At 36.8% G+C, this 14,947-nt stretch overlaps 1 protein-coding gene across 3 annotated transcripts in view; it reads right to left on the bottom strand.

The window, feature by feature from the left end:
- The window catches only part of ITPR2 (inositol 1,4,5-trisphosphate receptor type 2), a 567,579-nt gene that overhangs the window by 265,497 nt on the left and 287,135 nt on the right, over window positions 1-14,947 (bottom strand). For all 3 annotated transcript variants that reach the window (XM_070453823.1, XM_070453822.1, XM_070453824.1), the window contains exons 33-34: window positions 14,220-14,348; window positions 12,492-12,612 (exon numbers count right to left, since the gene is read on the bottom strand). In XM_070453823.1, coding sequence (XP_070309924.1) covers window positions 12,492-12,612; window positions 14,220-14,348 — 250 coding nt within the window. The remainder of the gene's footprint in view (window positions 1-12,491; window positions 12,613-14,219; window positions 14,349-14,947) is intronic.

The raw sequence follows: 14,947 nt of genomic DNA on the forward strand, positions 1-14,947 counted from the left end.
TTTTTCAAGCAATTGTAAAAGTATTAATACCTTTAAAGACATGGCCTGAAATAGACTTTTGACACTGTCAAAATATTGTAAAGATTAAGTTGAAAGCAAAACTGACAATGCTAATTTAGCTTTCTATATATTGTTTAACAATTAAAGCAGAAATTTGAAGCTAGGAAAAGAAAAGAATTAATTCATGATCTCACTTTACAAGAACATTAGTAACTAGAATAATATTTTTCTAATGTAACCAAAAATATGATCTACATTTAGCTTCCATTTATTAAGGTAGAAAACATTCTGATATAAATATTAGAATGTGAACTGAAATGTGAACTAGGATGTATTTTGGGGGTTAATGGTTTCCACACCTCCTATCTCCAATCAGAAAAAACTAATGAATTACCAACAGTCAGTCATTCTTCCAGCATGTGGCATTAACTCCAAGTGTGCTTTAGTGGTCATATAAAAGTTTAAAATACTTAAAAAATAAATGTTCCTATTTCACCCGTAAGTTAGAATGCAACTAAGATACTATCTCACTAAGGGTATTTTGTCAGAGAATAAGCATATGGAGTCTTTAAAAGAGAGAAGATGGGTTGTTATTAACAATTTATCTTTTACAATGTTCTGCCCAGAGATGGCTAGTTCTCTAAAATGCATTATCTTTATTCATAGGTATTGTGATTACTGGGCTAACTGACTAATTAGGCTTACAAATCCTGAAAATTCTCTAGATATGACAAAATTACTTAAGATGTAATTGAAATCTATTTTTAATTATTATTCATTAAACACTGCATATTCTGTGACATTTTTAAATTAGACCAAATTACTGGTGGCAAATGGCAAATGAAAATCTCTGAGAATACACATTTTGCAGTGATAAGTGCCACGGGAAAAAAATGTTTAGATAGACAAATTGACAGGTTGGGGAAAAACACAACAGAAAGTGTCAGCGTTTATTAATAACACCCCGTACAGGCTCAGAAGAATAAGAATGGCTAGTGCACAAGAAACATAAGTGAGCAGAGTGGTACCTTTTCTGAATCAGGTCGAAATATCCAGGATAAATCTCAACTGAAACACTAGCTTTCTTAAATATGAACAACACTAAAAACACAAACTGTATCTTTCCTGTTTGGTACTCAATCGACACTTAACTGACCCCTCAATTAAATAAAGAAAATTTTATTACAAGTATTGCAGAAGATGCGGAGAAAAAGGAACCCTTGTGCACTGTTGGTGGGCATATAAATTTGATGAAGCCACTATGGAAAGCAGTGTGGAGGTTCCTCCAAAAATTAAAAATAGAACTACCATGACCCACATATTCTACTTCCAGGTATTTAACCAAAGAAAATGAAAACACTAACCCCAAAAGATATATAGACCCCTATGTTCACCACAGCATTATTTACAATAGCCAAGAAACGGGAGCAACCAAAGTGTCTGTCAATGTATGATGAATGGATAAAGATATTACACACACACACAAACTGTGACTGAAACTGAAACTACTCAGCCATAAAAAAAAGAAGGAAATCTTGCCATTTGGGACAGCATGGACGCATCTGGAGGTTACTGTGCTAAGTGAAATAAATCAGAGAGAAACACAAATACCACATGATTTCACTTACATGTGGAAGCTAAAAAACAAAGCAAATGAACACACAAATCAAAACAAAATCATAGATATAGAGAACAGCTCAGAGGACAAGGGGCTTATGAAGTGAGTGTAGAGTCGAGGCAGTCCAAACACATGGTGAAGGATGGAAACTATACTTATTGTGGCGATCACTTCATAGTGTACAAAAATATCAAATTATTGTGTTCCAAGCCTGAAACTAGTGTAACTGTTACATACCAATTTTACCTAAATTTAAAAAGAATATATAATTTTATGAGTTATATAAGAACTAGTATTGGCACACCTGACTATTCATCTGGAAAAAATTAAGTTGATTTCACATCCTCTATCTTACAACTAAATATATTCCAGATAACTCAAAACTGTAAATAGCCACACCAAAAAACAAACAGACCAGGCAAATTAAAACCATGGAAATTCTCAATGGGAATTAAAAAACAACATCTTAGGCTTATCAAGGCCATTCTGAAGATGAAACAAAACCTAAAAAGCCTACAAGAAAATAATTTCTACATGCCAAAAAAAATTCAAATGACAAACAAAAAACTGAGAAAAAAATATTGGCTACTTACAGGCAAAGAGCTCATTTTCTTAATAAATAAAGGGCTAGGCAGACTATTGAAAAAAAAAAAAAAAACCTTTAAAAAGGAAATAAAAAGTGACAGTTCACAGAAAAGGAAATACCAATGACTCGATCATACGGAAAGGTTTTATTTTTTCCCTTATTTGTAAGAAGAGAGACACAAATTAGATCTACATGGATACTTTTACTTAAAAGATTTGCAAAGTTCTATGAATCCAATAACACACATATTATCAAGGAGATAAATCATCTCCTGCATTGTTTGTGGCATATAAATTGAACAACCTCTCCAGACTACAGTATCTGTCAAAATTAGAATATCTAGAAATTCTACCCCTAGGTATTTATCTTATTCTTCCTCATGAGCAAAATGATTAGAAACAATATAAATAATAATAGGGTTAAATAAATTAGAATACAGGCACACAATAGGATACTATGCAGCCAATGACAAGAGTAGGATATTCATTCATTTGTATTCACTCAGTTATTTTATTCATATACTAAATATTCATCGATTTACCATGCTCTAGCCAGTGTCAGAGTCTCAAACTCTGTAACAGATAAAGCACTTAGCTTTGTTTTTTACTGAAATATGATTGCTTTACAGTGTTGCATTCGTCTCTGCTGTACAAGGAAATAAATCAGCTATATGCAGACAGGTATCATCTCCCTCTTGCACCTCCCTCCTACTCTACCCCATCCCACTTATCTAGTTTTATTCTGCGCTGTGATTTCTGTACCTGTTACATTTACCCTCAATGTACTAGAAATTCACTGAGGGCAAGAAATATGGTTTCTCAGACTGTATATCCCTAACAACTAGAGTAATGTTTTTCAGATAATGACGACTTATTATCAATAGCTAAATTAATAAATATGTGAAAAAGTTTATAAAATTTGTCCTATCTTTTCCTTCAGATTTAATTTTCTAAGTAATAATGGAGTTTTAAATTTTCCATTATTACTTTAAAACCGTAATTATAGAGATACACTATGTCAAATGCTTTATACAATCAGTCATAACATCTACAGAGATGAAAATAGACACACTGATTTAAGAGAGATTGAATTTCTCTTCTCAAAGAGTTAATTTTTTATACACATTCAAATTTGGGGGGCACAACTGGCCTGAAGATTGATGTTCATTATTCAAACCATTTGTAAAAGATATTTTGCAAAATTTCCATTTGGAAAAATGATTATGTTTTTAACAAAGTACCCAATATTAATCCCCTCAAATCATTTGAAGGTTATGAAACACATGGAACAAAATTCTTTTTTAGATGGAATAAAATGAGAGTAATCCTTGGATGCTTTTTCTCAAAGTACTTCTAACATGTGCTATTGTATTTTATAAAAATGAATAAATTGAAGAACAGTAACTAATGAAATTAACATCCTGATCAATATTTTGTATTTTAAAGGTATAACACAGTGTTATTTAAACTGATTTCTGATAGCAGAACATCACAATGCCTGCTAGCATATCAGTCTAGAAGGGATTCACATCTGCCTGTGGGACCAGACCAGCTACCTAACCTTGCTAGCCTCATGACCCCATCTTTAAAATGGGCCTACAGACTACGCCCACATCACAGGGTTTACCACACTGTCTAACACCAACAACAAGGCTTCCCAGGCGGCTCGGTGGTAAAGAATCTGCCTGCCAATGCAGGAGCTGCAGAGACGCAGGTTTGATCCCTGGATCAGGAAGATCCCCTGGGGAAAGAAATGGCAACCCACTCCAGTATTCTTGCCTGGTAAATCTCATGGACAGAGAAGCCTGGTGGGTTACAGTTCATGGGGTCACAAAGAGTCAGATACAACTGAGTTACTGATCATATACACATGCAATAACACTAATCAATCCTCCCCGCTCCCAGCAAGGTAAGTTCTGACCTAGTAAATGCTTTTGCTGTTTCTACTACCTTTTATATCTAATGTACAAATATGAATGAGAATGAAATATTTTTGGTGATAGATGAGTTCAGCCAATATACTTGAGAGCACTTTACAAATGACCAAATGTTATGTAAATATAACTAGAATAGACAATATAATAATTATCTGCATTTATAAGAATGTGTTTACCAGTTTGTAAATGCACTGAAATTTTGCTTTATAAAAATTAAGTATTCTCTTTGACTTTGTAACTGGAGAAGGAAATGGCAACCCACTCCAGTACTCTTGCCTAGAAAATCCCATGAACGGAGAAGCCTGGTAGGGTACAGTCCATGGGGTCGCAAAGAGTCAGACAGGACTGAGCAATTTCACTTCACTTCACTTGACTTTGTAACATTTTTCTCAAATACGTATATTCTTTGTTTTCTTTAATATGAATTCATACATATTTCAATTGTAATAAATGCCTCTTTGTATTCTTAAAGAGGTGTTGAAACACAAAAATGATTTCGCACCTGAGTTGTAACACGTCAGACAGATCCCTACGTGGTGAGCCAAACTGCTATTGTCCTAGTTTATATGTAGGGGTTTCCTAAGAAAGGGCTCTGGAGCAACCTGGCACAGCATCAACTTCATACTCAGAGAAACGTGGATTTCAAATCCAGCTCCACGTATTAATCAGGTAAGTTATTTAACCTTTCTATGCCTAAAGTTCACCACCTGCAAAAATATCTAGCTCATGGATTATTGTCAGTCAACAACATTCAAAAACCAGCTATGTCAGAACCAGGCACCTTTAAGCAGAAGCAATCAGTGAATAAAGCAAAATCCCTGATTTTGTAGTTTATATTCTAAAGGGAGAAGCAGACAACAAAGAGGTAAACAAACAAACAAGGTGCTTTCAAACAGTGGTAAGGGCTAAGAGGAAAATAAAACAGTAAGACAGGACAAGGGGTAGGAAGAAGCTGGAAAACTATATACGGAAAACTCTATCTGGAACACTTCACTGAGCATTTAATGTTTCAACATGTCATCATATGGGAGAGAAGGACTCAAATAACAGGAGTAGTACATGCAAAAGCCCTGGGATGAGAAAAAGGTTTACAGATGAGAAACGGAATGTAGGCCAGTGTGGGTGGATCAGAGATGGAGGTAGGGGAATGGGGGAAAGTAGTAGTAGGTGAAACTCAGATAATGAAGGTCTTTCTAGGTCACGACAAGGAATAGGAATTTTTAGTGCAATGGAAAGTTTTACGTAAATGACTGATATGATTTGATTTACATTTTAAGATCACTGTAACTATTCTATAGAAGATGGATTGTAGCGAGACTGGGGTAGAGGTAGGCTATTCAGTAATGAGCCTCTTCTGTAATCCATGTCATATCATGGTGCATTTGACAAGAGTGTCTGACAAGAGAACAGAAAAACTGATGGATTTTGGAAGTGGAACCAATAGAACTTGCTATTGTATTTAACAGAAGTGAACAAAAGGGAAGAGTCACATGTGACTCCTAAGGTTTTAAAAATATACTAACTGTAAACAGTTATTCTTTGAAGTGGGACAAAAATCTGTCTCTTAGGGAGTTTCCTGGCAGTTCAATGGTTAGGACTTGGTACTTCCACTGTCAAGGTTCAATCCCCGGTCAGGGAACTGAGATCCCATAAGTTGTGTGGCATGGTCCAAAAAAAAAATTTTTTTTTTTTTAAAAATCTGCCTCTTGCAGTTGCCATATATTAATTATAATCCTATTCCTGGGAACCTGTAAAGGAAATCCATTCACACCTTCAAATGTTGGAAGATAAGACTTCTTTTTTATTTGTCTAAATATTTCAAATGTTTTCAAACACTATTAGGAGAAGCACACTGACTGAAACCACCCATCCTGGCCAGGCACCATAGTAACCATTCGCATGAACTGTTTTACAACAGGAGGTCCTGGTAAGGAACATGGAACTAATAAGCCACCACCAACCAGAAGAGTTTGGGAAAGGTGAAAAGGAGATGCCACATGTCCAACCACCTGCCAGCATCCTTCTCACTGGCATCCATCCTGGCTGAACAAGGAGTGCACCACCAGGAAGGACTCTGAGTCAGAATGATTGGCTAAAGACGACCTGGAAACTAACCCCATCACCATAAAACCGCGAACCACATGGCAGAGCAGTTGTGGTTTCCATTACCCTCCTGCTCTCCACCTGGGTGCCCTTACCCAATAAAATCTCTTGCCATGTCAGCACAGGTGTCTCCTCAGACAATTCATTTCCAAGAGTTAGACAAGAGCCCAGTTTCGGGCCCTGGAAGGGGTCCCCCTTCCTGCAACATCACTACATGAGTAAGAGAGGTTTAGATCTCTTTACTACCACAGATGCTCACTTCTGAATGCTTTTATTTTGATGACGTGTTTTTCCACGAAGCGTATCCACCAACAAACAAAAAAAAGATGCGGTCGATCCATCACTCATTGGAAAAGACCCTGATGCTGGGAAAGATTGAAGGCAGGAGGAGAAGAGGATGAAAGAGGATGAGATGGTTGGATGGCATCACTGACTCAATGGATGTGAGTTTGAGGAAGCTCCCAGAGACAATGAAGGACAGGGAAGCCTGGCATGCTGCAGTCCATGGGGTTGCATTGAGTTGGACATGACTTGGTGACTGAACAACAAAAACCCATCACAAAGCAGAATTTGCTTTTCACTTTTTCATCTTAGACAATAGCTTTTATTAATGTATTTTTCACAGACATTTCATAGTCACTGTCCCTCAAAATCAAGTATATTAATACTTAGTGATGGTGTAAGCTAGGATAAAGTTAAGACTGTAAGAAAAGCATAAATGGTCAAATGGGGATGAGTTCAGATCTGAACCTGTTAGTCAGAAATGGCTTTAATGGAGAAATTTGAACAATAAAAATTTCCAAGTAATGGAAAAGATGCTGACAAATGGCAATGGTGGAAACTGGAGAGAAAAAGAGACGTATTATGTGAGCAATATCTGGGGCAGAATATCCAGTTCTCTGTGTGGAGGTGAGAAGCAGTGAGCAACAAGTCAAAAGAGGAGGCAGGGCTGTGCTGGCAGGGCCACAAATGTGGCAATGAGGGATCCATCCTTAGCTTACCGGACAAAGCGATGCTGCTGAAGGCTGAGGACATGTTGATGTCTTTAAAACAACAGAATTTCACATCAGGATTGTTCTGGTAGCATATTTTTTTAAGTGAGGAAAGAACACAGCATGCCTATGTGGTCCAGAAGGGAAGCAAAGAGGAGTCAAACTAGGCCATTATGGAGTAGGAGAAGGGACAAAGAAGACAGATAGTTTCTTAACTGTTCAGCTGGAAACAACAAATGAGGAAGTGGAAAGAAATATGCTTGCCATTTGCAGCGCCATGGATGGACCTAGAAATTATCATACTTAGTGAAGTGAGTCAGACAGGGAGAGACAAATATCATATGATATCACTTACATGTGAAATTCTAGAAAATGATGTAAATGAACTTCTTAACAGAAACAGACTCACAGACATAGAAAAAAAATTAATGGTTATCCCAACAGATCACAGAAGAAAACAAAAAGGAAATCAAAATATGCATAGAAACAAATGAAAATGAAAACACAACCCAAAACCTATGGGATTCAATTCAGTAAAAGCAGTGGTAAGAGGAAGGATCAGAGCAATACAAGCTTACCTCAAGAAACAAGAAAAACATCAAATAAATCACCTAACTTTACACCTATAGAAAAAGAAGAAATCAAGAATCCCAAACTTAGTAGAAGGAAAGAAATCATAAAAATCAGAGCAGAAATAAATGAAAAAGAAACAAAGGAGACTATAGCAAAATCAACAAAACTAAAAGCTGGTTCTTTGAGAAGATTATAAAATAGGCAAACCATTAGCCAGATTCATCAAGAAAAAAAGAGAGAAGAATCAAGTCAATAAAATTAGAAATTAAAGTGGAGAAATCATGACAACACAGAAATACAAAGGATCATAAGAGACTACTATCAGCACTTATATGCCAATAAACTGGACAACTTGGAAGAAATGAACGAATTCTTAGAGAGGTATACTGAACCAGGAAAAAATAGAAAATCTTAGACCCATCACAAGCATGGAAATCGAAACTGTAATAAAAAATCTTCCAACAAACAAAAGTCCAGGACCAGATGGCTTCACAGGTGAATTCTACCAAAAATTTAGAGAAGAGCTAACACCTATCCTACTCAAACTCTTCCAGAAAAATGCAAAGGAAGAGAAACTCCCAAACTCATTCTATGAGGCCACCATCACCCTAATACCAAAACCAGACAAACATGCCACAAAAAAAAGAAAACTGCAAGCCAATTATCACTGATTAACATAGATGCAAAAATCCTCAACACAATTCTAGCAAACAGAATCCAACAACATATTAAAAAGATCATACATCATGACCAAGTGGGCTTTATCCCAGGGATGCAATGAGAACAGACTTTTGGACTCTGTGGGAGAAGCTGAGGGTGGGATGACTTGAGAGAATAGCATTGAAACATGTATATTACCATATGTGAAACAGATGACCAGTCTAACTTCGAAGCATGAAAGAGGGTACTCAAAGCTGGTGCACTGGGACAACCCAGAGGGATGGGAAGGGGGGGTGGTTCGGGACGGGGGGACACTTGTACACCCACGGCTCATTCAAGTCAATGTATGGCAAAAGCCACTACAATATTGTAAAGTAATCAGCCTCCAACTAAAATAAATACATTTTAAAAAATAAATAAAAACAATATATTTTTAAAAAGAAAACAAATTAATGGTTGTAAAGGGGAAAAGTGGCAGGGGTCAGGGGGAGTGATAAACTAGGAGTTTGGGATTAACATATACACACTACTGCACACAAAACCTTAATAGATAACCAACAAGATTCTACTATATAGCACAAGGAATTATATTCAATAAATTGCAATAACCCATAATGGAAAAGAACCTGAAAGAGTGTGTCTGTGTGTGCATGTGCACACACAAATATACGCACAACTGAACACCTGGCTGGGCACCTGAAACACTGCAAATCAAGTATATTTCAATTTAAAAAAACATGCTTTCACACAAAGATAAAACTGAGATTTTATAGCAAAGCATTCTTCCAAACCTCCTTTCATTATTGACTTAAGATATTTTTTGGACTTCCTTTCACATGTGTCTCTATAGCATGCAAAAAGAAACTAAAATTTCCTGTTAAATCATGTAAGAGTAAAGGAAATGGTAGAAAATGAAGTCCTGTAACATAGAAATAAATTCTATTCTTCGACTGATAGAGTTTCAGTGACTGTTCTAAACTTCCAAAGTTGTGCCACCCTGCTCTGCAAGAACTGGCCTGACTACACGGGGAACAACACCAGAATTGCAACTCAGATGGAAGATAGAGCATGGCATCTCCTTGTGGCTGGGAGCTCTTCATCTCTCAATTTGTAAGTGATATGAACAGCATACCCTCCATGCCCCATGTTTTCCTCCGCTGTATTTGTTGAATATCAATGCTTATGGAGGAAGAGTAGGAGACAAAAAGGAAGTGAAAAAAAAGTGGGGGGAGGAGAAAGAGGAAAGGGAAGAGAAGAAGCAGGAAGCTGAGGAGGATGGAGGGAGACTGCCTTAAAACATAAAACACAGAAATATACTTGACAGCAAAGACAAGGCAAAAAAAAAATTCCTTCGTAAAAACAAATCATCATATTTCTTTGCTTTTCCTTTAGATTATCTTTTGATGGTTAGTACATTTCCCAGCTGACTGGGTCAAAATGAAAATGCTTTTAATATTGTTTCATTACAATTTGAGATCTATTATTAAAGACTCAGAAGTTACAGGAAAGCAAGAACAATAGAACCATTCTACCACCCAGCAATAACCTGTGTTAATACTTTATTTATATCCTGCTGGACACTGCTATGTGCATCTTTTCAAAACAAAACTTAGGTTCTCTTTTGTGTTTTTTATTTTTGACAGTTCATAGGATAGCCTGGGCTTCACTGTGGCTCAGATGGTAAAGAATCGCCTACAATGTAAGAGACCTAGGTTTGATCCCTGAATCAGGAAGATCCCCTGGATAAGGGAATGGCAACTCACTCCAGTATTCTTGCCTGGAGAATTCCAGGGACAGAGGAGCCTGGTGAGCTACAGTCCATGGGGTCACAAAGAGTCAGACACGACTGAGAGACTAAGCCTTTCACTTTCATGGTGGCCTCTTCCTTTTCTTCCTGAACAATTCTGTACTAGGGCTTCCCTTGTGGCTCCGCTGGTAAAGAATCTGCCTGCAATATGGGAGACCTGGGTTCGATCCCTGGGTTGGAAGATCCCCTGGAGAAGGGAAAGGCCATCCACTCCAGTATTCGGGCCTGGAGAAATTCACGGACTGTATAGTCCACGGGGCTGCAACGAGTCAGACACAACTGAGCTACTTTCACACACATTCTATCTTAAAACCTGGAGGCGGAGCAGAGCAAAGTCAAGTGCCAACGCTGGGCAAGGAGTGCATTAGGGGCTGAGGTGGTCCAGAGTGTTCGAACCCAGAAAGGAGTGGAAGGCATGTGCCTAGGAGGCGCCCTGGAATGGAGAATCAGACTTAGGAAAGGAAGCTGGCCACACTGGTGGACAGCCTGGCACGGTGACAAAGGTGATAAGTGTATCCATGCTAACAAGCGACCCAGCACAGAGTCAGAGGCCATCGGCAAGAGAGCAATAGCCTGATGGAGGCTGTGGCAACCAGTGGGATGTGAGGAGGAAGCTTCCACGAGAAGGAGGCAGACGCCAAGCTGTCAGAGGACACAGCCTTGTGGGGTGCGGCCCCGCATGGGGTGCCCAGGCCCAAGTGGAGCGGGAAGAGAGTGTATGCAAAGAAGGAGTCCCATTTGAAAGCAGTAAAATTATAAACTGTGGAGAGCTGGCATCCTTATAAGTTGAATTTTATAATCCAAAAATAGTATTTATTTATTAAATCTTATAAATTTAACATAATTTAAATAAATCCATTGATTAAATTTAAATAAAATCCATTTCCTAAATTAAAAACTAAGTTAAAATCATTTATTAAAAATTCAAACAAATCATTTATTAAAATCTTTTATATCCTTCAAAATAACAATATAATTTTATTCTCTCATGTTTCTTATTTTGCCTAAAATATTATTTTTATTGTTGTGACATATTTTTTCAAATGTATTCTCTCTTTGGGATATATAGAAGAACTACCAAGTTTAATACTTATTAATAATTTACAATCACCTAGATGAACTCTATTCATCTCTTATCTCTAATAATTTTCAATTGATCCTCAGGTTATAACTCCTTTTGAATGTATTCAAATTAAAATTGGGCCACCATTACATTTTGTCAATATTAAATTACTTAAACCAAATTGCACACAGGGAGAAGAAACTAAAATATTTCAAGTGGTCATTAATTAGTTAAACCATTTATTCATTTATCAAATATTTACTGAGCACATACTGTAACCCTGGCCAAGTTAACTGATCTAGATAATTCTGTTTCCCCAGCTATAAAATGTAAATAAGCAATGAGCCTACCTAAGGATTAAATGAGATAATATGTGTAAATTGCTTAGCATGGCAAATGTGTATGCTGACAAATGTCAGCAGTGATGATGACCACAATAATGAAATACACTATAAGCTGCCCTTTCCAATGCCTGCAATGCCTCAGAACCATCATTAGCTGAGAAGAATGATTCAGCTCCTGTTTGTTTTCTGAAGTTCAGTCCAGTCTATATTTCTTTTCCCTCCTCCTTTCTGCCATCTAGAACAGTCCAAATTTACTTAAAAAAAAAAAAAAGGAGAGAATTCTGAAAAATACTTTCTAGAATGCACTAACCTTCCCTTAAATGTTATTCTCTGGCATTCCATTTTATCTGTAATTTCTGAAGCCTCCTATGGATAATAGAGGCTCAAATAAATATGGAATAGATTTCATACAAAATTTAGAAAACTAAAAATCCCTCAAGAAGTCCTCCTGCCACATGCAGATATTAATATATTAGGCTACTTAACAGACAATTCCATAATAAAATCTCAGATAACAAAAACAAATTCATTTGTGTAATATTCTACTGAGTAACATTAAAGCACTGCACAAAATATTACCTTAAGGTTAGAAATATAATTTTAAAATAAGTATTTTAAAAATATTTAAAATGAAGAAATTTAATTATTATACTCTCCTCCCTAAAAGGATGCAATGTTCAGAATCGTTTGCTCATCTCTGCTCTTCACCTTTATAGAAGTCACACAAGCTGCTTTATACTGCCTATTAGACAAAAGCCTGATTTCTTTTACATAATGTGAAGTAAGTAAAATCTGACACTCCAACTTACCCACTTCAGCCAAAGTTCTGATACAGGACTCCACTGAGGCTTTCTGGGCCGGATTTGGCCAGGTGCAATTATAAATTCTGAAGGCAGACTGGAGTAGCTGAATAAAAACTGGCTGATGTGTCTGAAAACAGAAAGAGATAAACAGGTCATCAAACCATTAACCCTCCTGATAATCTATTCATTATCAAAACAGGCCCATCAGAATAAAATACAGTCTTGTCTTTTAAATTTCAGTGCTATTTAATGAACATCTCATTCAACAGATATTTATTATGTGCTCATCTCATGACAAGAACCACATTAGACACTGTAGAAAGTTCATTCTTTTACCTATATTCTTAATCTGGAAAATATGACATTTCTTGAAGCCAATGATATAAATTTACATATACTTTTATAATTCCTGGTTTATTTCTAAGTATAAACAGAACATGGATTAGAAAATGGCAAAGATACCAGTATTCTTGCCTGGAAAATTACATGGACAGAGTAGCCTACTGGGCACAGTTCATGGGCTCACAGAGAGTCAGACACGGCCGAGCAACTAAGCACGCATAAACAGAACAGGGGCTTCGGGTTTATTTGTTTGTTTCATTGATTGTAGGTTTAGGTTTCATATGATGAGCAAGTAGAGGAGACAGCAATTTTGACCTACAAAAACAACTTTACATGATATTAACAGTCCAAAAGTTTTCTCTAAAAAGGTATAACTGAAATAGTATTTTTATAAGAGCAATATACAATCACTGTAGAATATTTGGCAACCAAACAAATGAAAATCACCAATAATCCTAACAAGTAAAGATAATTGGTATCAACGTTTTTAAGGGAATTACTTACCGAGTTTTTCTATGTATACATGCACATATATTCTTTATACGCACAAACCTGGAGGGCACTATAATGCAATTCTGTGGCCTATTTCACTTTATATTGCTTTGTGATGATTTCCCTTAGTCATCAATTTTTCTTTTAAACCATGACTTTTAATTGCGATATAATAAGCCATCTATAGATACACCACAATTTATTTAGCTAATCTCCTGCTTGAGGACATTTGAGGTTGACATCAAATTTTAAGTATTTGTAAATGAAAGTGAAAATGTTAGTCACTCAGTCGTGCCTGACTCTTTGCAACCCCATGGACTGTACGCCACCAGGCTCCTCCATCCATGAAATTCTCCAGATAAGAATAATGGAGTGGGTTGCTATTTCCTTTTCCAGGGAATTTTCCCAAACCATAGACGGAACCCAGGTCTCCCACACTGCAGGTATTTTCTTTTCCATCTGAGCCACCAAAGTAGTTAATTTCCTGCTGTGGACATTTAAAGTTGACATCAATTTTTAAGTATTATAAATACTTCAGTGAAAATCTTAGTATATAAATCCATGCTGATTCTTTCAGGATTTACTAAGTGGAATTATTGAGTCAAAATGTCTATCCATTTAAGGAATCATACCAGTTTGACACATGGGAAACAGTCAATCTACAGTTGTGAAAGTTCCTATTTTGCTTACAGAGAGCAAAAAGAATGCAGCTTGAAGTTTCATTTATTGAAAATAAAGATTGGGAAACTCAGAAAAGGGCATAACAGTGAATACTATGAAAGAAGACTGATCTTCAGAAGGGTCGAAAAGGACTTTCTGGCCATATTAAATTTTTTTCCATTCAAATAAGGTACAGAAATTCTGTGTGACAGGATGCTTTCTACTTTTTGGTAATGTTACCTGGAGGCTGGTACTGTTGTCTGAAAAGGGTGAATTAAAGAAGCCGCTCACAATGTTCATTATTGACTCGGTAACACACTTCTCCAAAAAGGTGTCTGCATGCTTCCTGTCTGTGGTTGTGTTGCAAACCTGGAACGAGAAGCCAAACAACTCAGTGTGTTCCATCACATCTTTAATTTACAACTCAATATTGGAACCTTCAAAAAATTGTCCTGAAATGGTCCATTTCTTCTGCTTTTGAAAGTTGCTTTGAATAAAAATATTCCTGCTTAAAATCCATTCCAAGTTTATCATTCAGTAGTAGCTTTGCCTTTAAGTTTGGCCCAGATTTCTTTCACAGACCACTGCCCCTTCTTCCTGATCTGCTTCTCTTTCCTCCTACACACAGCCTTCTCCCTCCATCCTCAAGCCTGGCTTTGCTGGAAAATACTTTTCCACTTGATGTGAGGAAAATAAAAAGGAAACAGCCATTGTAAGTACAAGAAAGTGGTGAAGGTGATTACTGATGGCTCACATCTCTATACATTTTCACCTCTAATAACTGGCCCATATGGGAGGATGCGAACACAGAAAATACCTGGAGAGGAAAACAGAAACATAAGCAAAGGGCAAACCCTTGCCAGCAATTTTGACTTGTTCGTCCACAGATTATCTGGTAAGCTCAGAGGATCTGTGCTCGCGCCTTCCTCTCTGAGTTGGCTAAAGGAGAAGAGACGACTCTAGAGCAA

The sequence above is a fragment of the Odocoileus virginianus genome, chromosome 23 (genome assembly GCF_023699985.2).
Source record: "Odocoileus virginianus isolate 20LAN1187 ecotype Illinois chromosome 23, Ovbor_1.2, whole genome shotgun sequence".
Lineage (NCBI taxonomy): Eukaryota > Metazoa > Chordata > Mammalia > Artiodactyla > Cervidae > Odocoileus > Odocoileus virginianus.